Source organism: Sinohyriopsis cumingii, unplaced genomic scaffold (genome assembly GCF_028554795.1).
Source record: "Sinohyriopsis cumingii isolate HCF-2022 unplaced genomic scaffold, ASM2855479v2 utg000810l, whole genome shotgun sequence".
Lineage (NCBI taxonomy): Eukaryota > Metazoa > Mollusca > Bivalvia > Unionida > Unionidae > Sinohyriopsis > Sinohyriopsis cumingii.
In genome coordinates, this window is record NW_028315933.1 from 1,054,792 (window position 1) to 1,082,023 (window position 27,232).

Below are 27,232 nucleotides of genomic sequence, written 5' to 3' on the forward strand. Positions count from 1 at the left end.
AACTCTGGTTCATGTCATACCTAAAAGCCATAAAAACCTGCCGCATATAAATCAAGGTGCCCTTCATTTAGCAAACCTCAACTATGGTAATTTATCTACTGGATTGATTTACTGACTATGTAGCTAATATGTTGTCAAGTCATAACCATATGTTTCAATAGAAAAGAGGTGGTACACACTTCAGATCTTGACTTTAAATATGCACACACATAATAAATAGACAATGTTTCCCTGAAATCCAATTTGGCAACTTGGTTAACAAAGACTTTCAGCTTAAGCTGCCAGACAAATTATTACAATTTATTCTCCTTTTCTTTCAATTGACTGAATAAGTCTCGAGGAATGCCATTTTGAATATACTGACATACCAACCATTAACTCCTGATTCACTCAGAAAATTCCTGATTATTCTTGAAAGATACCTGTATTTTTGTTGATCATCCTTCTGAACTTCTTGAGAGAATTCTAACTGAATATCATATATAATCGCTTATAATTACAGAAAAAACTTCAAACAACAAAGATTCTGATCTACCAGAGCATAATGCATCTTGAGATCAGGGTCTATGTTCTTTGTTCTACTGATTACTCCTAACAAACAGCTAGTGCATTTTGCAATGGCAGATCTGGGTCTGTGCAGTTTGCACTAGGACTTGTCTAATAAGCGTGTATATATGATACCTATGAGATAACACAAAAAGCCGTAATTTGTATTCAATGTTTATTGTGTATTATCTTACAGGTATCCAATTAGTTCCACAAGACTTACATCCAGTAAAACTGTGCTCTTTTTAAGATAATGAGGAGACCATACAATTCTTTTTTCTATAAATTCTATATTTTACAACATGTGTGTGTGTGTGTGTGTGTGTGTGTGATTTGGATTTTTAACGTAGCTTTAACAATTTTTCAGTCATATCGCTACAATGTCTGCAGTGTGGCAGTTTACAGTGATGTCTAACACTGGGGCATCATGCCGCAGACATGTAGCATGATGTCCCACCAGTCACATTATCCTGACACCAGGCCAACCAGTCCTAACACTAACCTCTTAATGCTAAGCGCCAAGCGAGGCAGCTGTTAGTACCATTTTTGTAAGTCATTGGTATGACTCTGCCAGGGATCGAACCCACAACCTCCTGCATCCGAGGCAGACGTTCTAACCACTAGGCCACCAGAGCGGTCTTTTACAACAGGGATCGGCAACTTATTTTACACAATGCCACTTTTTCTGGATAACAGTGCGACCCCACTAAAACGCGCCCCGTGATAACACAAATTTGATTATAATGCGGTTGTGGCGTGGCTCCCAAAAATTTCATATATTCATTTGCACACGAACAATTTTTTTTTTCTTCAAAGTACGTGAAATAGTGTATAAAAAAATGTATTATAATTTTGGGGAAGAGATCATGCATTAATTCGAACATAATACGATCGTGGCGTGGTTCCTGAAATTTTATATACATGTAAATGTATTTTTCTTGTACCCTGAAATATATTTTTTTAAAGGTTGTGAAATAGTGTACAAAAAATTTATTATCATTTTGGGGAAAAGATCACGTATGAATTCAAATATAATACGATCGTGGTGTGGTTCCTGAAATTTTAAATACATGTAAGTGTATTTTTCTCGACCCCAGAAAAATATTTTTTTTAATGTACGAGAAATAGTGTGTAAAATGTTAATTATCATTTGGGGGAAGAGTTCACATATGAATTCGAATATAATACAATCGTGGCATGGTTTCCAAACTGTAACAATTTCATCAGGTTCTTGAAGTATTATGCCAAAATAAACATTATTGGAAATGTTACTTATTACTGATCCATGAGTAAAGCCAGTAAGTCGTCTTTGTGATTGTCTTCAATTAATTCTGGATTCAATCGTTGCACAAACAATAGCTGATGTTTTTCTTCTTTAACTGCATACACAACCAAGCAGCAGACAATGCGGTGGTTGATAAAAGATTCTCAAAATTTAATAAACATTAAAAAACGAAAGCCGTCAACATGTTTGCTGGGCTTGGCAGTGTTATTAGACGTAATCAGTTGTCCAGTAAATAATGGCCACTTTATTATCTGGAAATTGAAAGGGTATGAAATTGTACATGCAATCAGCTTAAAAATCTTTATAAAAGTATTTGTCACATGTTTCTTTCCATATTCACAAAATCTCAGATCCTGCCAATGTGGGTATGTGAGAAAACTTGCCAGTAGCTTCTTGTGGGTCGGTGGTTCTTTCCAGGGTTTTCACGGGTTCTTCCTCCACCACTGGCCACCATGTATAACCTATCTTGTGCTGAAAAATGGCATTAAACCCTACAACAACAACAACATTAACCCAATTTTGCTGTTAATTTTTCCCACTGAATTCAGACACATAATGATCTGAGACAAAATTACTGTATAGTATAAATATGTATGCAGATTTTTGCAATGGCATTACATGTAATATGGACTAACTGCATGACATCAGGGTACGATATTAGACGGTAAATAAACGGTGTTAATACTCTGTTCATGCTAGATATTAGATGCTGAATTCAGACACAATGATTTGTGACAAAATTAATGAATATTTTAAATCTTTGTGCAATTTTTCAATGGAATTACATGCATTATGGATGAATGGCATGCCATTATGGCATGATAGTAAATGGTGTTGAAACCCTATTCATGATATACATTAGACATGAATAAACATGTGTGCCAATGCATTTGTTCTCTGAAAAAGTATAATACTGTAAAACCATGCTATTAACGCGATCCAATTTGTTGGATCCCAATGATCGCGTTATAACAGGGTTCCACTGTAACTATAAAATAAACAAGCACGTGCCACCAATAAGAGAGTAACACTGTTAAAATCAAGATTTTTGGCTGCCCTTTGCATGTCACACAAAAACTCTTGAGATGCCACCTGGTGGCATGCATGCCATAGGTTGCCAACCACTGTTTAACACCTTTGATATTAAGGAACCACCAGTCATCATCAACCAGATTTTAGGGTTCCCACAAGAAGTCTCTCTTGACAAGTTCTTATGTATCCTAATTGTTGTGGTGACTCAGTGATTGGCATGCTGTACTTGTAACCAAATGGGTGCAAGACTGGATCCTATCATTGGATAACCCAAGTCAGCTATTGTACTGTGTCTCTCGGTATGGCCCATCATATAATACAAGAGCATTAAGTTAAAATTAAGAGTATTAAGAATATATATATATATATATATATATATATATATATATATATATATATATATATATATATATATATATATATATATATATATATATAATACAAGAGTAAATGTATGTATAATATTTGAGTAAATATGGTCAGAACCATAGATAATAAATTCACTTGATGTCAGATACAAAGTCCAAACAACAGGAGCCAGCCCACCACAGTCACAAGTGTTCTAATGCTATAAGTTATTCAAGTGACTACATAGGGATTCCACCTGTTAAACAAGGCTGGAGTTAGATGTGTACCATCTTTGTCAATTAAAGCTCACCAAGAAATAATGGTTACTGAACCAGCCTAAGACTGGTACCCATCAGTGATAGTTTAATTATAATGCAAAACTGACTGTCCTGAATAAATAAATGCAGACTCAGTTGTGCTAACATGCCATGGTTATTGTAACTTGTCTTCTGATAACCAAAGGTCTAGTAATAAGATATTTTTTATCCTGACCAATACAATGGAGAACCATTTATTTTTGTGAAGATTTGGGAGAAAACAGTGACGGTGCAGTAGCCCACTTTACAAGACCCACCTTCACCAAAGGACACAAAGATCTACTAATTCAGCTCCCACAGTGGAAACATCATATTAAATATTCAATAACTTTAAACTTCCTAATTCTCCTGATCAAGTCAATATTTATCAGTACAGATATATGTCTGTTGTGAAAGCAATATGCGCCATGGCATTTTCTGTTTCTGCATTGCCTTGAAACCTGTGTTTTCAATTCCCAACCAGAGTCAGGGGCTGATTTCACTGAGGAGTTTTCCAAACTCAAGACTGTAAAAGGACTGAAAGTCTAATCAAGATGTCATAACAATTATGCTGACAAATATACACATCAAATTTTGTATGTCTAAGTTGAATGGTTTTCACACAATCTCTTTGATAAGGCCATTGGGGTGGATTGATCAATATGTTCCCCACTGTTAGCAGCAGAGGCTTTTTTAAAAACAATACAGTATATGAACCTATCCGCACCATTTTAAAATCGTAAGATGTAATTTTATGTCTGGACTTAAGGAATTTATTTGTTCAATTAGTAGTCAATTTAAATTTCAGACAATCAGACTGCTGGATTTAAGATAAACTGCATGCTTGTTGGTGAAAATAATTCATCCATACTGGTGCATGTCTTACAATATCTAATTGCTGACACTTAACACATTAACCCCTGGAGTTTTTTGTCATTTTTGCCTGAAAATCGAGTAGGAAACACATTTTGAAAGCTATTTCTGAACAGACTCGAAAACACCAAATCCCCGGTGATCTTTCAATAACATACTGCCTAGTTGTGTTAGAAACATTGTTTTTCATTTGCTATTTGACTCGCAAATGAGCAGAAGGGTCAAAGTTAGAGGTCTTTTGTGTTGTTTTTTTTTGCTAAACGGAGCCATTATTTTTGTATGAAGACCACTCTTTATTCCAAACGCCCATCTTATCCTACTTTTTGCAAAGGCTCATCTGTCTGTTTGCAGTTCATACTGGTTTGCCTTAGATCTGAGACCAAAAAGTCTAAAATCCAGACACAAAATTGGATTCCGACCACAGGCGAATTTTGGGTAGAAAAAAGTCGGGTCCAAAAAATGAGTTTTTTTATCTGTATTTTGTAGTGCAACTAGATACTATATATTATTTGGTATCATTGTAGAGCTACATCTGTCTACCTTTCTATAATACCACCCAGTTTAGTGTATCATGCATGACAATGATGCTACAGAGCTCGGCAGTAGGCTACTACCTCCTGCCCCATTAAGTCACTGCTAGGGGTTAATGTGTTAAGTCAGTTTTGAATTCTGTCCAATCTGGACCCAAACTCACCAACATAAATCTAAAAGATTAAACTAAAAATCCTTCATTGATTTTTTCAAGTAAGATTTCCAAATCTGGAGTAACATTTCTTATCTTTATGGCAGAAGGGCCAGGACATGGCATCTTGATACAAAAAGGTTTGATAGAGTTTTCAGTACTCCATAGCTTTTTCTGGACCTATACTACTCTGTGATCAGATGATCAAAAGAACACTAATATAAATAAACAGATGAAAAATCATGATGGCTATATCTAATGGTCATGAAACAAAACTTTCTGCCTGTTACAAATCCCTATATATAAACAGAGTCCTTTGATGGATCTGATGCTCACCTATCTGAAAAAAATTATACAAATCCGTGACAAAAACCACTTTTTCTTTTTCACTGCAGAAACCATCTCTGATATTCTTGTGCAATAGCAAGATTTTCAAGATCACTGCTACTGTGGCCATACTGGATGTCCAATGGGCTGGAAGAACGTGTAAAGTTTTGTAGCAATTATTCCAGTAATTTAGCAAAAGTAGCAGTAAGAAACTTATGCCAATGGACATCAGATGCTGGACAAAAGGCCACTGCATAGCTTTTGCACTATAACCAGTAGAGCTATCAACAAACAATAATTCAGGATTAATTTAACATGTGCAACTGGGTTTGACATCTAGATCTGAAATCTGAATTAGATCCAAGAAAAATGAATGTCAGTAACACTATGTCATTTCAGAGTGAACATTACCTCGTGCCGAGGATACACAATGCTTGAATGACTCAGTGGAATCAGAAATGATCACCAGTATTGAATAGACTGAATATTAATGAGCATGGGTAGGATTTTTATTAAAAAAATAGTTAAGTAGGTACCAGTTAAAGTTTCTGGTTTCAAGGTTTTGTTTGAGGTTTCAGTCTAATAAAATCTGCCCCATTTTTAACCACCTCCCTCAGCTAACAAGTCTGCACCTGCACCTGGTAAAAAAGACCATTCAGTTGTGTCTGAGGAGATTCACCTTTTGATGACCCTGGCAATATTTTTTTCATTCAGGTAATAATGGGATGCAGACAGACACGATGATAGTACTAGTCTAGTGACCTTTTTCAGGTAGCTCTTCCCATTAAAGCAATATAGGTGAAGTCTAGCACTGGACGGCATAGTCATCACCTACAAATATATAGGTCATGACAGCTTCTAATCTTTAAATGAAACATTCAAAATAAACAGGAAGAGTTTTCAGTTTAACTGGTTAAGCTGATGACAAATATAAGGATTCTGGAAAACAAAAAATTAATACAGTAAACCTACCCCATGATACAAAACATCACCCCAATGAAGTAATCACTGTTTTTTTTTATACATGTTAAGAACTGTACCAATAAACAGATCCTTAATAGCATGTTTCACAAATGTGTGTCATAAATAACTTGAAATTGATAAAGATAAAACTTATAATTGTTCATCTTTATTACTGTCAGATCATTACTGATCATGTACTTAATGACAATAACTCAATACTGTATGCAATAGAACTGCATGTAACATTGCAAACATTATAATGATAATCACGCAGACAATTCAATGCAATTAAAATTGTATATGCTGATTTCTGTCTATCTAATCAGTCATACTAATATATGCATGACACATCTGACAGGACAGACTTTTTGACCAACAATAAAAAGCTTAACTTGGATATTGGGATTTTCTGCTAAAGATTCATATCTAGACTTGGTAAATGATCATTTTAACTGAAAACAATACACTTGCATAGACATCATCTTGTCATACGTAATACATATATTGCAACAGGTGTGTTGTTGTTGTTGTTGTTGTGGGGTTTAACGCCATTTTTCAGCACACGATAGGCTATACATGGCAGCCAGTATTAATGGTGGAGGAAGAACCCGGGAAAACCCCGGAAAGAACCACCGACCCACGAGAAGCTATTGCAACAGGTGTGAAAGGCATTGTGGCTTCTGTAAATACCTACACTGTAGTATAATGTACTTCACCAAAGACAGGTGCCTTGGAATTATTGTCCCACCTCAACCAAATCTGGAAGTAAACCATTCAATTTCATCAGTAAAAAGGCATTCCCAAAACCGCTTATCATTTTAAAAAAACAGTTTAAAAATATTTCAGAACTTTGGTTGATTGGTATCAAATAATTTGCTGTCTTTGATATGACCCCTATTCAATTCCATGTTCTTCGGCATCTTGCTGTGTTTCACGTTTTCTTTTCAAGAGTATAATGAACAGACATGGCAATAATGTGAGCGGTGTGACTATTCAAAATGATCACCTTGCAAGTTTGAACTTCAGGCAGTCTAACAGGTTTTAAGTTGTTCCATTGCAAACTAATTAATTTAACGTTAAATAGTTTACATCATGTTTAATTTGTTTCTATTGCCCAATGCTGTCAGTCACTAGGTAAATCTGTATTTTAATTCAAATGTTTAGATATACATTTCTTTTTTGTTATTGTTGTTGTTGTAGGGTTTAACGCCATTTTTCAGCACAAGATAGGCTATAAATGGTGGCCAGTATTAATGGTGGAGGAAGAACCCAGGAAATCACCGGAAAGGACCACCGACCCTCGAGAAGCTACTGGCAAGCTTTCTCACATACTCACATTGGCCGAATCCAAGACTTGAACCCACACTGACATAGGTGAGATGGCAGTGATCCGTAATGGAGAGCACTTTAGACCACTCGGCCACTCAGGGCCCCCCATTTTAGCTTTAATTGTCCTGGTGATCAAATGCAAGTCATTTTGTAAGTGCTTGATTATGGCGATTGATCTTTAAGTTCTAACCCAGTTAGTTTGTGAATATTACAAATTTCATTATTTGCATGGCAAAATTGATTGTGATTGCACATGCTCACTCATTTTTAAGGAGGGATTCATTAATTTCAGGAGGATTCATGCAACTGTGCATCCTGGACAAAACAATGTTATTCCAGGTTTTGCATAAGCTAAATTTAATTAATAATAATAATAATAATAACAATACTGCTTCATGTATGGATGACAATTCAACTCATACAAAAGTATTCTCCCTTGAGGCCTTGTGTACTTGAGCACTAGTTCAAAAATAGAAACAGAATACTTGTTTCATGTTTAACATGTAGTCAAAACATTATTTTCAAATGGGACTTTGGAAAATCTGATTGTTTTATATTGAAAAGCATCATGTTCCAGATGTTGTAAAAAAAACTAAAACTGTAGCACTCTTCTTCAACCGATTTATTGTACGTTTGGTTGCAAGAGATTTCCAGCTTCTACAGAGTGTAGCTCTTAACAGGCTTCTACAGAGTGCAGTACATAACCAGCTTCAACAGGGTATAGGGCATGACCAGCTTCTATAGAGTGCAGTACATTACCAGCTTCAACAGGGTATAGGGCAAGACCAGCTTCTATAGAGTGCAGTACATTACCAGCTTCAACAGGGTATAGGGCAAGACCAGCTTCTACAGAGTGCAGTACATTACCAGCTTCAACATGGTATAGGGCAAGACCAGCTTCTACAGAGTGCAGTACATAACCAGCTTCAACATGGTATAGGGCAAGACCAGCTTCTACAGAGTGCAGTACATAACCAGCTTCAACAAGGTATAGGGCAAGACCAGCTTCTACAGAGTGCAGTACATAACCAGCTTCAACAGGGTATAGGGCAAGACCAGCTTCTACAGAGTGTAGAGTGTAACCAGCTTCAACATGGTATAGGGCAAGACCAGCTTCTACAGAGTGCAGTACATAACCAGCTTCAACATGGTATAGGGCAAGACCAGCTTCTACAGAGTGCAGTACATAACCAGCTTCAACATGGTATAGGGCAAGACCAGCTTCTACAGAGTGCAGTACATAACCAGCTTCAACAAGGTATAGGGCAAGACCAGCTTCTACAGAGTGCAGTACATAACCAGCTTCAACAGGGTATAGGGCAAGACCAGCTTCTACAGAGTGTAGAGTGTAACCAGCTTCAACATGGTATAGGGCAAGACCAGCTTCTACAGAGTGCAGTACATAACCAGCTTCAACATGGTATAGGGCAAGACCAGCTTCTACAGAGTGCAGTACATAACCAGCTTCAACAAGGTATAGGGCAAGACCAGCTTCTACAGAGTGCAGTACATAACCAGCTTCAACAGGGTATAGGGCAAGACCAGCTTCTACAGAGTGTAGAGTGTAACCAGCTTCAACATGGTATAGGGCAAGACCAGCTTCTACAGAGTGCAGTACATAACCAGCTTCAACAGGGTATAGGGCAAGACCAGCTTCTACAGAGTGCAGTACATAACCAGCTTCAACAGGGTATAGGGCAAGACCAGCTTCTACTGAGTGCAGTACATAACCAGCTTCAACAGGGTATAGGGCAAGACCAGCTTCTACAGAGTGTAGAGTGTAACCAGCTTCAACAGTGTAGTGCATGACCAGCTTAAACAGTGTAGTGCATAACCAGCTTTAACAGTGTAGTGCATAACCAGCTTCTACAGAGTGTAATGCATAAACAGCTTCTACAGAGTGTAGAGTGTAACCAGCTTTAACAGTGTAGTGCATAACCAGCTTTAACAGTGTAGTGCATAACCAAATGCAACAGCATAACCAACTTCTTCAGAGTGTAGCATGTAACCAGCTTCTACAGCGTAGTCAGTATCAATTAATAAAACATTTAAAAGTAGATAACTAATGTTTTATTCTAATGCATTAAAAATTTAATTTTGACATCAGTGGGAAGGTATTTCTTAATTTATGTAAGCAGTACTATTGTAAAAGAAAGCAATCTGCATATGTTATTAACCCCATTAAGAAAACCGTCGACATGAATGCCAAGGTTATAATTAGAAACATTTTCAATGGCTGTATTCTTAATATTTAAATTGCTTCTGGAAATGAATCTGTATTAAGTAGGCATTAATGTCAAAATGCCCCTTCTCTACTTCCTGAGCTTTCACTACCTGACACATTATCAACTGTTATCTTTCCTTTGAACCACTTTTATGATGCAATGGTAATGTCTGCTAAGTTTATTTTAATAATGGGTGTGTGTGGATTCTCCCCTACAATTAAAAAAGGGGAAGACGTTCTATATAGAAGAGGGATTTAATGAAGAAAGAAAGGTAGGGCTTAAAAATATGTGATATTTTGTATTCAGTTGTTTGTTTGACATTTATGTGAATCTTGTAACCATATTGTCAATGGGTAACATACAAACAGCTTTCACATACAGACCTAAACTTCAGATTGGAGGAATCCGTTTGAAAATATATTATATAAAAATCCACAGGCCATTGTGTTATACATGTAACCCACCAGCTACATGTTATACATGTAACCCAAACATGTTATACACGTAACCCACGAGATACATATGTTATACAGCTAACTCACACTCCACATGTTATACATGTAATCCACAAGGTACATGTTATACTGCTAACCCACTGGCCACATATATGTAATATATGTAATCCACAAGGTACATGTTATACTGCTAACCCATAGGCCACTTAGATGTTACACATGTAACCCACAAGTTGCACATGTGATACAGCTAACCCACAGGCCACACTGATGTTGTACATGTAACCCACAAGTTACAAATGTGAAACAGCTAACCCACGGGCCACATAGATGTAGCACACAAATGAGATACAGCTAATCCACAGGCCACACAGATGTTATACATGCAACCTACAAGGTACATGTTATACTGCTAACCCATAGGCAACATGGATGTTATACATGTAACCCACAAGCTACAAATGTGAAACAGCTAACCCACTGGCCAGATATATGTTATGTTATACATGCAAATTACAAGCTACATGTGTTATACAGCTAACCCACTGGCCACATATATGTTCTACATGTAACCCAGAAGCTACATAATACTGAATATGCCATTGTATAAAGCGCACCCAACCATGAATAGACCTAGATCGACCATCCAATAATACATAGGCAGATATCAGGGTTTATGCTGTTTAGCAAATATCACAAGTAGAACTAACAATATTGATACTAATCTGCTGGCTGACTGTGCAAGGAGCCACAGTGGCTCAGTGGTTAAATTATTAGACTTCTGACCACATGGGTGTAGGCTCATTTCTCACTGTCGGACCAGCACAAATCAGTCAATGTGGTGTGACCTTAAGCAATGCACTTTACTTGCTTTGGTGAGATATAACCTTGCAAGTGTTTCTGTGCTGCAAAATGCAAGAGACACACACACACACACCAAAACAAAAACCCCAACAAATCATCGCACATTAAAGTCTATGCTGTGCATGGTTTGGTGTGAGTAATAACTGACAATGTACAATATATAATGATCTCATCGGCCAAGTCATTCAATCTATATAGAGATGTCATTTACACCTTAAATCAATGACAATACTGTCATATTTATGTGGCAGAGATGTGATATATCATTCCTGTACATTAGGGCGTGCAAATGTAGTCCCTATTATTATCGCAAAACCTTTCTAAAAGCTACTGGGAACATTTTGACACCCTCAATATATCCATCCATCTGTCTGTCTGTCTTTAACTCTCATCTTATTTCACTACACTTGGAAGCTTACGTGCCCCGAAAAGGGGTCAGCAGGTCACAGGTTCCAACATTTAAAATTACACTGATAAATAAAACATAACCTGGGTTATGACCCTGGGTTATGGTACGGAAAAGGGTGGGTCAGAGTATATTTGGTTCTTATGTGATACTGTATAATGCTATTATATATATACATACAACCCTCACAATAATGACCACCCCAGAATAAAGAACACTCCCCAATTTCATCTCTGTTTAGTTCCAGTCACTATGTAAAAGAGAAAACTGAATCTCTGAAATAAGACCACCTCCCAAGTGGACCATTTTCCAGGCCCATATGGTGGTCTTAATTGTGAGGTTTCAATTTGAAATTTATGAAATGATATAATCTTTAAATAATCATCCAATATTTGCACTGATTTTTTTATATACCAACCCCACAAGTTCTACAGTTGATGGGTATATCAAAAACAGGTACATGCAGCCTTGTCATTCACTTTCAAAAATGTATTAAGTTCTATTATAAATTACAGTATCAATTCATTATATATTGATATATTTATTTCTATATATAGGTCTTCATACATTCAATATTCAGTTTTATATGAGTGTATATTATGAATTACAATATTCCATACTGGTATATATTCAGTTATGTGAATGTATACACTCAGTTCTTTAGAAAAGTATACTGTGAATTACAAGATAAATTTAATCAAAAATGCATATATTCAATTCCACAAACATGACTTAATATATTCAATTTTTTAGGGATGTGTATGTGATTTACAAGCTCAATTCATTCTATACTGGTATATTCAGTTCCCCCATACACAACTTCATTAGTTCATTTATGTAGGGGTGTATACCGTGAATTACAAGATCAAATCAATCCATACTGGCATAATCTGTTCCACAGACATGACTTTATACGTTTAGTTTTATAGGATAATTGTTCAAACCTCAATGAACTATTCTGGACATAATAAATATACCTCTGGAAAATACAGTGACTTGCAGTAGTTATTACAACTATAAAAATAACTTGTCACAGCCCAGCTAATTAGTAATCTAAATGACCATCCAGTACAAGTTGTGTATCAATGGGTGTGGATCATGTGTATGTAACAGACTAGTGAGTAACAAACTGCATGACAAGTTCATGATGCATACAACATCCCAATATAGATTCAAGTCATTGATCATACAACACCCTAATATACTGATTCTAGTCACTGAGACATACAATTAAACACCCTAATATATTGATTCTAGTCATAATTACTATTTATTTTTTTGGCAAATATACTGTGACAGATCAAAATTATTTCTCTTTCGTGTGTCCCCATACATGTCAGTCAGTTCATGTGACCTGAACTCATAAACTAAATTATATGATCTACAATGATCATTGGAAGCTACACGTAACTATGTGTGTTGTTTAATGAGGACGGAGAAATGGTAATAAAGGTTTTGGCTGTTGAATGGTGCCCCAGAGGTTGACTTGTTTTAAAAGTCGACTCAAAAACTGTACAAAAGATAATAGCCAGTGATATCAAAGACTACATTACTTACATGCGCTAGCTATACTTTCTTTACAGTACAATACCATTAAAATCCTCAACTACACAAATGTACTAGTTGTATTTGATATGTCCATGACTTGGATCAATACTACTACAGTATTTATTCTGCATGCACATTATTAGAAAACAGAATAAATCTCAAGATCATAAAAGTCTTGAGCTTGAGGTTTGTGATCAAACAACCAAAAGTAATTTTACTTTCTTGAATATTTTTGATTGGCTAATAATTAAACTCGATCTAGCTCACAAGTTTCGTTATTTCAAGGACTCACCACTTATTCTCAAATTTTTTGACGAAGAAGCTCAACCTCAACCTCAACCTCAAGCTCATTGTCCCAAGAATAAAGTTTCAATAACAGACCTATTGGGGTGGGGGTGGGGGTGTATTGAAATTTGGACTCTCTACTATAATGCCAAATTTCTACATGATATAGGTACACACAAGATATCATATCTGATTTGCCGTTTTGAGCGTTGTTTCAATTTCTTGCAAAAAGTTTAGAGAATATAAATCCTCAGGTTTTGCTTAAAAGAGGTAGATATTGTGCAATATATATAATGAGCATAACAGTTGAAGCCAATGCACAATGCCATATGGTGCTGCATTCTCACTCCAACATGCTAAATTCTGAAGTTGAAATAATCCTTAATGTTCTAGGATAATCTTTGATCAGAATGCCTTCTGCTTACTATAAACTAATGCATGTAAAGCTATTCAAAAAGCTGGACACATAAGAAGGGATGGTCTCTCTTATGGGAACAAATTGGTAAAAATTGTTACTATATCAGTGTGGGACAAGATGGCTTCTCGTGAGATGGTCTCTCTTGAGAGTGGTCTTGTAATATGGGGACTTGGGTATTTTGTTAGTTGGTTTTGTCTGGTGCTTTACAGCACAGCAACACAAATAAGTTATTTAGTGATGAGGCATGGAGTAAAGTGCTGGCTAATCTGATTGGAGCATTCTAACCACTGAGCTCTGCATCCCAACCCCCAGTAGTCACTTCTTACATCATGTAGGAGGATGCATTGGGCCTATTCTACATCACAGAATCCAGAGTGGGAAGCATTGTCAAGGACTGAATATGCAATGTTTTCTAATGAGGCTACAATTCTGCACAATTAGCATGGCTGTACATGCAGCACTGGCTCCGTATATTTTATTAATTTCAAAGATACTGTATATACGCCATTACAAGTCGAGTGAAACTGCTAACAACAAAGATCCTGATATGGAAAAGCATAATGCATCTGCAGATCAGTGTCTATATTGTTTTTTCTACTGATTACTTCTAACAAACTGCACAGATCCAGATATTCCAGCACATTATGCAACAGCAGATCTGGGTCGGTGCAGTTTGCAATTGGATTCATCTTATAAGCAAACATATATGGTAGGTGAGCATACTTCCCATGTAAATTATGAGCTTGCTTACAACACATGTCAGGTCTACACTGCATATCTGAGGTTATTTTAACAGACATAATTTATGTTTTGATCCTAGTTTGCAAATGAACACTAGTATAAGCAACAAGCAAAACTTTACTATGCTCTATTTTCACCCATGGCTACCTGTGACAAGATTTCCTCATTTTTCATGGATACACAGGAATGAAACTAATTTAACTGTACTTGGCAACTATCTAAAAGCATGGTCAAAACCTTCTCCCCACCACCTCCTCTCAAAAAGTCATATCTATACTGAATACAAAGTAAGTGACAAGTCATGGAGATCATAAATTCTTAATCAGTGTAGCTATTGGCATTGAGTGCCATAAACTGAGCTGCTGTAATGTATTTTGGCAGGATAAACATGTAGATTTGTGCATATCTGCATTTATCATTGCCAAAGCACTAATAAGGGCTAAAAATTTATGTATGTACATATTTAACTGTATGTCTGCACAATACCAGCTAAATGGTTTCTATTAAAAGTTCCCCCAAAAAGTTTGATAAACAAATTGCAACAGAAATTTTTTTAAAGGAAAATGTGCCTTTCCAAATAAATGTAAACATGAATGGTAATTGTACAAGATAAAAGACGAAAGGTAAAAGTTAAAATTCTTTATCATAACTGCGAGCAACAGTTGCTCGGACGGTAAAACATCTGATTCATTACCTATGTGTCACAGGTTTGATGCCCAACAAGGCCAGCCCAGGTCAGCTGCCTGTGTGTCCTTGGGAAAGGCATTTTGCTTACATTTCCTTGGCATTATATAGCCAATAACATGCTCAAAGAGCAGTTCAACACCAACTAATCAATATCTTTATCACACAAGCTATTGTAACTGTCTAAAGGTAAACACATTTTGTGCTACTAAATGCAAGTTCAAATTACCTGAATAAGAAAACCAACCGAGTTCATTACAAAGGTGTTGTTTTTAGGAGTGACAGTGTCATGTAGCATCAATGTCAAAACTTGACTGGAATTGTTGATCTCTTTGAAAAAATCAGAGTGCTTTTTAGTATGATTTATCAAGAAATGGAAAAAAATGCTACATATCAACGATCTTACATCTACATCTTTCATGGTACATAACGCAACTTATTAGCTGCACCTCACTATGTGGTAACTCAATTAAACATGGTCTCTAATAAACTACAGTTAGGGTCATGGATCCTATTAAGCTGGCAAGAATTAGTTGCATAATTTTTACCTAATTTATTTGACTTCTTGTATAATCAAAACCAATCAATGAATAACCATTTTGTGATTCTGCATACAAAATACTAATTATTTTTTTATCAAACAACATGAGAGACAAGATCAACTGATAAGAGATAGTGACAAATGTCCAGGTGTAAACCGTCTACCAGCAAAAATCACATCAAGAAAAATATGACATTGTTATTATTATAAAATTCATCATTTATTGCATTTTACCTACCTGTAAACTATACGACTTTTTGGATTTGTACCAGCTCATGGTGACTGTGTATTCTGATTTTTTCTCACGTGTAAATGTAATAATATTCCATACAACGAATGGAACAATTCCTCTTGTTCAGCTGCTCGTGAGTTGTAAGTACACCTTAATATTCTGAATGGATTAAACAATACATGAAATTCTTGAGTGTCCTTTTGCTAAGCTTAGTTCCATGACATTTGAATTCTCCAGTGTTGAATAATATTCCAGACTAAATTTTTTTGTAAACTGATGTACTGTCCACTAAAGGTAACAAAACTGACCAGCCAGAGGACTTAGTTGTTGTGTCAGTAGAGCAATATTAACAGTTCCCACCTGTAACTGTACACAAAAATTCGGTTTTAAGTGATGAAGAAAGAGCTCCAAATCAGTGGTAATTTTCCTATCAAATTCACTGAAGCATTTCTTTCCAATGAAATTCTCTGGCTTCCCACACTAAATGCTGATGACTGTTCCAGCTGACATAACAGACAATCCTGTGCAGAGACCCTGTTCACAACTGGTGGCCCTGTCACAGTATACTCTAGTTCCGCTTAGTCCAATTCATTCAGACAGTTTCCTGATATAAATAGGCTTTACCTTTGTACTACTACTACTACTCCCCATACTGGATGCCTCCAATAGATATGCTTTTACCTATCTACATCTACCCAGAAGGCCACTGTGCTGATTAGGCTTGACAAGTGTGGCTTGGTCACCCGAGTTGTGTGTGCATGTGTGTGTGTGTGTGTGTGTGTGTGTGTACTTAATAAAACAATCCACTTGATGAAATAATCCACTTGGCCACACCCTGATAAAATAGCAACTCCTGTAACACCCACAGTAAATTAAATAAGTTCTATCCCGATCATGTCCCACAACACATGGAAGATGATTTTGTTGATCATTTGATCATACTCTTTTCAAAACATAGTAAATTCCACCTTACATTTCAGTGGAGTATTTCTTTTGTTCTACTGTGTACAGCCTATCCTTTACTGAAAAATGGCATTAAACCCAAAACATTTCTTTTGTTGCTTGTTTTTTTCTAAATGCATCAATAAGTATTTTAAACACTTGTTCCTGGTACATAATAGGAATATTTTAAGGTGATACTTTTTTCTTCATCACTGGGGGAAAATGAATGATTGTAGCTTTTTTCTTCATCATTGGGGGAAAATGACTGATTGTAGCTTACTGGGTTCTGAGTGCTTTCCCTAGGTCCTTTCAGTATTGCTATAAATAGGGGGAGGGGGAGGGTTTAAAATAAGCAACAACAAAATCTTTGGTATAATACAATTTTAACATATTCTATACCCCTGAACGCTATTCTGGACTTGAAATGCATAAATCTAACATCTCAAATTCAGACCCACCCCAACAGAGTGAGAAAAAGAGAGAGAGAGGGAGATGGGGAGTGAGACATATTTTAAGAGTTGAACACAAGGTATTTCATTAAAGTAGAACAAATATTCATATAACTAGGACACAAAAGATTCACAGATGGAATTCTAGGTCAAGATGATTTGGTTTCTGTGGGTGTAACATCATTTTTTAGCACATGACAGGCTATACAAGGTAGCCAGTATATTTGGTGACAGAAGAACCTATGAAATCCACAGGAAGAACCACCAACCCAAGGGAAGCTACTTGCAAGCTTTCTCACATATACACAAGCCAAGAAAGGCAAGTGTCTTACATCCTTACATCACAGCCACTTGATGACCCCCAGGTCAAGATGAAAATTCTTGCATGGATATTCTGCTTGAAATAGTTTTTCCTTTCCTGAAATTCATTAGGTGTCACAAAGACAATTACTAGTGACCAACATTTGTACCATTGATTTTGAGTCGATTCTCAGCATATTTCTTGCTGCCATTTTACTTTCTTTTATGTGCCTGAGTTCAGGATCACGCCTGCCAGAATATCATACTCAGGACTGGCAGTATCAAAATTAAAATAAATTTTCATATCCATTTACTTAATTAATCACAGAGAAAATATTCATTTTATCCAATAACCCAATCAGTTTGAAATTCAATGTTATGTGTTTTGTTCTGTAATGTACCATTCTGGAATACAATCTAATCAGCAATGAAGACTGAGCGCAGGCTCACGGGTTTCCGGCAATATTTTGTCTATGACCCAGAGATTACATCCCAGAAAGTATTAACAAATGTCAGATGCATGTATACATTTACCTTTTCGTGCCAAGTAAGTGTATATAGAAGATATTTTCTTTTCCTATGTTTAATACCAGATATATTTCATCATGTGGTACCAAAACATTATATTTTAATGAGTAGTAAAGCCATGAGTTAAAATATACAGTTTTTAGTGCCGCAAATTGATGCTGATGTTGATGTTGTAGGGTTTAATGCCATTTTTCAGCACACAATAGGCTATACATGGCATCCAGTATTAATGGTGGAGGAAGAACCCGGGAAAACCCCGGAAAGAACCACTGACCCATGAGAAGCTACTGGTAAGCTTTCTCGCTTTCTCACATACCCACATAGGCTGAATCCAAGACTCGAACCCAGGCAGACAGAGGTGAGATGGCAGTGATCCGTAACGGAGAGCACTTTAGACCACTCGGCCACTCTGGGACCCACCGCAAGATGAAATAAAGCCTGTATTAAATTAGGAAGAAAAAAAAATTTTCATTATATACCAAACTTGCTCCAAAACAGAAGTTTTGAACATCATACTCATTCTTTGACAAAACACGCTTACCACCACCTACTTTTTGTAAATCCACCTCACTTTCATAGCCTGATCATATAAATATGGGACTTAGGAAAGCTGTAGCATTGGATCAACATAATCTGCTGCAGTAAATTAAATTATTGTCATTTTGTAAGCTATCTGATCCTATCTTAAAACAACGCAGGCACAATTCAGCAATGCATCACAGTGGGTTTGTCGGTGTTGTCAAGTAAGGGGAAATAACTGCAGAGACACGCATATGGTGTCTGGTCAAATTATTTTATCAAAGATTAATTTCCACATCTGAAATGTAAGGCAGTTTCTATTTATTTGTTCTCGCTGACAAAATACTAATTATTGTCATTGCAGGTACAACTTTTGCAGGCACACACAATCAAGCATTGTATGGCATGATGAGAAATCTTCCACTGTCACATATGAAAGCACAGTAGAACCTGTCCTAAAAGACCACCTCTTTTGCCAAAAAATAATAGTCTCTCAAAACAGGTCACAACATCATATAATCAATAAATCATGGCAATCCGGGTCTCTCAAATCAGGTGCTCTCTCATAACAGTGATCTCTCATTTCTGTAAAATCACTCCCACCCCCAAACCTCAGGGTACAATCTATACCAACAGATTTATCAATGACCCAAGTTTCATTTGCCCAGCTCATATGGTGTAAGACAAGTTCAAAGTCATCACACAACAAACCATAACAAAACGTATGTAAGAATGGTATTATCCAATATTGTGGGGTTAACACCATTTTTCAGCACATGATATTGCTATACATGGAGGTCAGTATATTTGGTGGAGGAAGAATCTCAAGAAGACCGCAGGAAGAAACACCAAACAGGAAGAAGCTACTGGCAACCTTTCCCACATGCCCCTATTGGTCCATCAGAGTCTTGAACTCACACAGACAGTGGTGAAATGTCATTGATCTGTGAAGGCGAGGGCCGTAGACCACTCATCCACAGTGCGCCCCATGAATATCACAATATCCCTGTACTTCATTAAAAAACCCAAAATAAAACTGCGTCCACTGATTAGACAGAGCAGGGTGTGTCAGTCATTTGCATGTTCATATTTAAAAAATGGACCACAGAGCCAACCAACCAACCAACCAACCAATAAAGCCATTAGAAATAACCAATGACCCTTAAAATATTAACAATTATATATAACATAGAAATTATAAGGCTGGAACATTAAAAAATATGAACATCCGAAACAACGTTTTAGTAAACAATGGGTCATCAGGTGTTAACTATTCCTCCAAATCAGCACTGTATATAAGGTAAAAATGTATGTAACAGTAACAGGAATTCAGCCCATCTCACTAATGATCAAAAGAGGTCACATTTCAATGTGGAACACTTTCTATTCATTATTTCATTTTAAATGAGCAGTGAGAGAAATATCAACTACAGTTATTGTGTATGCATTTTTGATGTGAAAAATACCCAACTACCAATGCATAAATACAGGTAGGGTCATGGATCCTGTTAAGCTGGCACGAATTAGATGTACAATTTTTACCTAATTTATTTCACTTCTTGTATAATCAAAACCAGTCACTTAAGTGTAGGATCAAGCTTATTCATTTTTAATAAAAATCTTTTTCGGTAAACAAATTCTTCAATTATTTGTATTTGATCAAATGATCTAGTTCTGTGTACACATAATTAAAGGTAAAAAATTGATTACCATTTCTTCAGTACATACAATTTTTGAAACATGAAAGCATATACTTCTCTGTACTCAAATTCAGAGAACTAAAAAAATCACAACAAAACTATGTTGTAACATGTGACAAGTCAGAAGTGTGGAAAAGGAATATAATAAAGATACTACATCTTTTATTGTGACATTTTACGGGTCATTGTACTCAAGTGTCCTAAAAAGGTTTAGGATTTCAAATTTATTGCAAAGGTAAACAAGTTTTTCTTGGTTTTAACTGCACTTTTAACACCTCCATGGCTATATCAAGCCAAGGAACTGGAATCTAAGAGCCGTTCCCAGGGACAAACTTCGGAACTGTGCCAGGCTGACATGGGCCAGTATCAAACTGGTGATCCTTGCATTACAAATCCGATACTCTGCCAACTGAGCTACTGCAGCTCCCATCTAAAAAAGAATCATACCATGATGCATGACGGACAAAGGACCAAAGATCTGCTTAGCTGGCCTTATGGTTGGGCAACCAAGTGACTAAAAGTCAAAGACCAGCAGGACATCAACCTTTTGATGGCAAAAATTTAAAATATGTAGGTCTTTCACTATGCAAATCAATGTAATTGGCTGGATACATGAAATGGCTGATACAAATTCATATTTAGGCACTAATTTTCATGGAATCTGAAACAAATCCAATGTAGAATTTAAATAATAAAGTAATCGCAAAACTCTCAATTGCGAATATATGACAAAACTTTGAAATGTACAACCAGTTGATTTCTCTGTGCAACCAGAGTTTTCAGTCTAATTGTCCAGAGGGCAAGAATGCTTTCCAAAAAATGTTCCTATCTCTGTTATCATTATGATCAAAATACCAATCTATAAATTTAAAAAATCAAAACAAACAATCATTAAATGATGTGCAGGTCTCTAATTTGTCCGAAGAAACAATTAAATGAAGTACAAGTGTCTAATACATCAAAAGAAATCGATTTAGTGAAGTGTAGCAAGTTTATAATATACAAAAATACCCCATTCAGTGAAGTTCAAGTGTCTATTATGCCTAAGAAACCACTCATTGAAATGCAAGTTTCTAATATGACCAAACAAAACCATTTAATGTACTGCAAGTGTAAAATCATTCCAAGTGCAAGTATCTCATATGTCTACAGAAAGCACTGAATGAAATGCAATTTTCTAATATACACCAAGAAATCTCTGAATGAAGTGCATGTTTCTAATATGTCCGAACTAATCGTTCAATAAAGTCCAAGCGTCTAATTTTTCCAAAGAAAGTATTCAATTTAGTCCATGTCTGTTACATGTCCAAATAAACCATTCAATGATGTGCATCCCTAATATGCCAAAAGACACTTTTTACAAGTCTGAGTGTTTAATATGCTCCCCTCCCCAAAAAAACAAGTTAATTTAGTGCGAGTCTGTTCTATGTCTAGTGAAACCAGTCCATGAAATACATGTCTAATATACAAGAACATTTTAATGAAGTGCTATATCTAATATGCCCAAAAAACAAAGAACCCTGTTAATATTTGCTAAGCCCAAGTCCATAAGTCGTGTACAAACTAAGGTATTATTATATGCCATGGTTTGAGGTCTGAACATTGCCACAGGCTAGAATTAATCTCTTACGCAAGGTTACTGTGACCAGAGAGATGACCCAGCATCTTGGATTGGCACAGGCTTTAATCTAGCAACTTCCCACCTATGTGTTACAGCTTAGTCCTAAGATCAGAGGAACCCACAAGGGGGAAACAAGGCATGTTATAAATCCGTCCCCACATGGACAAACAGCGAGAAGGACATTGTCCACTAAGTTTGATTGAATCAGGTCAAAACAACACCCAATCAGAATTGTGATAACAATTTCAATCCGAATCATAACTTCTAACTAGCAAGCAAAAATTCAGTCTCGCCTAGGAAGATTGCTGTGCAATATGAGGTTACTCCGAGGATGCCACTCTTAATTTGGTAGTAAAACTTAGGAGATTCTAAGGAAAGACAAAGCTTTGTAAAGGAAGCTTTTTGTGGGACAGAACTGCTGGTTCAGTTAAGTCCCAAGTCTCCAAGAGGGGAGACAGAAGTGAGACTAGAAGAACAGTTATAGTTGACAAGTCTAGTATTCGGAGTTGAGGAGGTGGAGGAAAAGGAGTTGAGGAGGAAAAAATGGAAAAGGAGGAGTATAATGAAGTCGAGGAGGAGAAGGAATTTGGAGAAAGTTGGGAGGAAAAGGAGAAGGAATTAGGGGAATAGGAGAGAAAAATACACATATGAGCAGAATACAAGGACAGGTGGAAAACTATCTCACACTACAAATCAAATGATGCAATAGGCTATCACAAGGTCGAGTGGAAGGAGAGTACTTGAGAAATTTTAATCATTTGTCTATTCAATTGTCATTAAATTGTTATTCATTGAATTTCACTTATAATATTCAATAATTTAACCATCAGAATTACTGACTGGGGGCTTGGAGCTTTATATCTATCTTTCACTAATTTAACTTCCAACCAAAATCGAGCCTGGGTGGGACTTCCATAATGTTTAGATAAAATCTTGGAAGCACCCCACCCCAACCATAACACACCTACCACAGTGGTGGCATAACAACCCATCAAGCCACAAACCCATTCAATGATGAGTAAGTGTCTAATATGTCAACAACAACAAAATTCAGTGAAGGCAAGTGTTCAATATTCAATAAAGTTTCAACTATGTTCAAATCAACCATTAAATGTTGTTGTTGTTGTTGTTGTTGTAGGGTTTAATGCCATTTTTCCGCACAAGATAGGTTATACATGGCAGCCAGTATAACTGGTGGAGGAAGAACCCTGGAAAACTCAGGGAAGAACCACCGACCCACAAGAAGCTACTGGCAGCCTTGGATTCGAACCCATGCAGACAGGTGAAACGGAAGTGATCCGAAACGGTTAGCACTTTAGACCACTCGGCCACTCGGGGCCCCTACAACCATTAAATAAAAATGCACACATTCTTACACACATATAAACTTGATGTGAAGATTCTGGCTCTGTGAGGGCTATGCCATGTGAGTGTGTGTGTATGATTTGGATTTCTAACATAGTTTTAACAGTTTTAGTCACATTGCTATGATGTCTGCAGTATGGCAGTTTTATAGTGATGTCAAGCACTCTGGCATCATGCCGCAGACATGCAGCATTGTGTCCCACCCAGTCACATCATCCTAACACCAGGCCGACCCGAGTCCTAATGCTTAGCACTAAGTGAGGCAGCTGCTACTACCATTCATATAAATCTTTGGTACGACTCAGATGGGGTTTGAACCTACAACCTCCAACATCTGAGGTGGATACTCTATCCACTTAGCCACCGATGCGGTCTATGCCAAGAGAGAGTGTGTGTGTGTGTGTGTGTGTGTGTGTGTGTGTGTGTGATTAGGATTTTTAACTAGCTTTAACAATGTTTCAGTCATATCACTATGATGTCCGCAGTGTGGCAGTTTATAGTGATGTCTAGCACTGGGGCATCATGCTGCAGACATGTAATATGATGTCCCACCCAGTCACATTATCCTAAAACCAGGCCAACCAGTCCTAACACTAACCTCTTGATGGTGAGCGCCTAGTGAGGCAGCTGTTAGTATCATTTTTGTAAGTCTTTGGTATGACTCTGCCAGGGTTGGAACCCACAACCTTCCACTTCCGAGGTGGACACTCTAACCACTAGGCCACCAGAGTGGTCTATGCCAACTGAAAAAGATGATGAAATAGGACAGAAATACAGAAACTGGCTCATAGTCACACATGACTGTCTGTAGTTTCCTATAAAAGAAATGATGTACTGTGAATTCTTGTCTTCAGTAGGAATCAATGTTGTAGTCTTGCAAAATTACATTTCCATTCGTACTTAATTTTGCGACTTGTGGAAGGGGTAGGACTATTATAATTTGCACTGAAGGATCAATATGGATTGCAAAGGAGTAGGACTCTTATGGTTTCCACTGATGGAACAATGTGGATTGTGAAGGAGTGACTATTATGGTTTCCACTGTAGAATCAATGACAATTGGGAAGGAGTATGACTCATGGTTTCGACAAAAGAATCAATGTGGACTGGGAAGGGGTATGAATCTTTTGGTTTCCACTGAAGATTCAATGTGGATTGGGAAGGGGTATGACTCTTATGGTTTCCACTGAAGGATCAATGTGGATTGGGAATGGGGGATATGACTCTTATGGTTTCCACTGAAGGATCAATGTGGATTGGGAAGGAGTATGACTTATGGTTTCCACTGAAGAATCAATGTGGATTGTGAAAAGGGTATGACTCATGGTTTCCAGTGAAGGATCAGTGTACGCTTAACACATTAACCCCTGGTGACAAGTTTATGTGGCAGGAGGTAGTAGCCTACTGCTGAGCTCCGTAGCATCAAGGTCATGTATGATACACTAAAGTGGGTGGTATTATAGAAAGATAGACAGACCTAGCTCTACAATGATACTAAATCATCTGAAGTTCTAGTTGCACTACAAAATACATGGGGAAAAACCTCCTTTTTGGACCCGATTTTTTCCACCCAAAATTCCCCCGTGGTCGGAATTCGATTTTGTGTCTGGATTTTAGACCTTTTGGTCTCAGATCTATGGCAGACCAATATGAACTGCAAGCAGACAGATGAACCTTTGCAAAAAGTAAGAAAAGATGCGCATTTTGAATAAAGAGTGGTCTCTATATGAAAATAATGGGTCCGTTAATCAACACAAAAACAAAAAAATTAACATTTACCCTTCTGCTCATGCAAGAGTCAAATAGCCAATGAAAAACGATGTTTCTAAAACAACTAGGCATTACGTTATTGGAATATCACCTGGAAGTTTATGTATTAGGACGTATTCAGAAATAGCTTTCAAAATGTGTTTCCTACTCGAATTTCAGGCGAAAATGACAAACACCTCCAAGGGTCAATGTGTTAAAAGGGGAAGGACTCTTATGACTTATTTGGTTTTGAAGTTCATGCTTTGTAGGAATCATAAATCCACAGAAATTGGTAAACCATAAAAAAGCTGGTGAATTCAAAGCATCTGGGTGAACACTGATTCTATACCATATTAATGATCCTTGGAACATTGAATGATATATGTGAACAAAAATGACCATATAGTTGTAAGTAGCAATTTGTACAGAGAAATATTTATGCCATAATAATGGGTTAAGTAGATATTAATCTGTAATAACTTCTTGATACAACAGCAATTTAAATATAAGTTCTTTCCCCTAAAAACTGAAGCATGACCCAAGAATACCCATAAAACCAGAAAGGTCAACATCTGTAATACCACTTCACCATTTAACCAGATAGGTCAAAACATGCACCTCTATTACCACTAACCAGTTTAACCAGACAGGTACCACTTACCCAAATAACCAGAAAAGTCGAATACCTTTATCATCCCTAATATAACCAGAAAGGTCAATACCGTATTACTACCATATGTACTTGCTTATAAGTCGAGTCCAACTGCAAACTGCACAGATCCAGATATGCTGTAGCATCATGCACCAGAAGATCTAGGTCTATGCAGTTTGATAGGAGTAATTAGTAGATCATAGACAAAAATATGCTACAGCAGATTAGAATCTTTGTTGTTTGCAATCTGACTCAACTTATAAGCAAGTACATGTATATAAATGTGATTATATATATATATATATATATATATATATATATATATATATATATATATATATATATATATATATATATATATTCATAGCAGGCAAAGATGCATCCTTTTCTTGTTGACAATTATACAGATTAATTTCAACATGCAATTACAGTATATAAGTCTAGAAAAGTCTGGTTTTTAGGGCATTTATGTGGAGTGTGTTCAGTCTGTTCACATCTACTGCATTTTCTGTGGTAAATACACCGCTAATACCACAATTTAGCCAAAAAATAGTGTAGAAAAAACGCTTGTTTCACTTATATTAATTTACTCTTTTCTATCTCTAAAATCCTTGTTCCACTGTAGATTGATGTCAGGGGAATTTTTGCTATCTTGACGAAATCACCCTGACATTCAATTTTGTCTCAAACTTTTTGACTGTTGCTGCTAGTGGTCAAACCTTTTGACCGTTGCTGCTAGAGGTATCTCATGTGGTATATCAGAAGTGTAATTCTCCAGTTTGTTTCTTTATTCTGCGCAAAATGGACGTGGGCTCTTTAACTGTAACTGTTTCCCCAGCAATATTTAATTCCCCGACTGGTAGTATGGGATGGGTTCCTCTACGGCATACAATGTACCCTTGATAACCCTTTGGGTTGACTGAGTATATCTGTTGCAAGTATTCCAGATTTTTTACTTTTATTGCAACCATCACTGCTGATATCCCTGGTATTCTTTCTCTTGGTATTCCAGACATGTCAAGTTCCTGTGTCCCTTTTCTGTCTGGAAGGATACATTGTTCGTTTTTGTCCATCTTGTCTTGAAGTATCGCTCTAGTTTTTTACTTAGTTGCTTTGTTGGCTGCCATTTTTTCTTGTGGGTCCCATGTATCATGTGAGCATTTTCACTGTTCATTCTTCTGTAGTATTTTTGTATTAATATTGTATTAATTTTTTTTCATGTGATTCTTCTTAACTCATCCATCTTGTATCATCGAAAGTGTATTCCTTCGTTCCTATTTCAGAATCCGGTGGACTTTTGTGCTGTTTGCTTTGTACGTGCCTTTGC

General features: G+C 36.7%; 1 protein-coding gene across 7 annotated transcripts in view; it reads right to left on the minus strand.

The window, feature by feature from the left end:
- LOC149773229 (ubiquitin carboxyl-terminal hydrolase 38-like) overlaps positions 1 to 27,232 on the minus strand; it is a 146,523-nt gene that overhangs the window by 48,888 nt on the left and 70,403 nt on the right. The window contains exon 1 of one of the 7 annotated variants that reach the window (XM_089946582.1): positions 18,616 to 18,719. The exons of 5 other annotated variants lie outside the window; for them this stretch is intronic. In XM_089946582.1, coding sequence (XP_089802708.1) covers positions 18,616 to 18,621 — 6 coding nt within the window. In that variant the 5' untranslated portion in view covers positions 18,622 to 18,719. Of the gene's footprint in view, positions 1 to 16,086; positions 16,687 to 18,615; positions 18,720 to 27,232 lie in introns of those variants that run through there. One more of the 7 variants, XM_089946581.1, reaches the window with a different exon arrangement.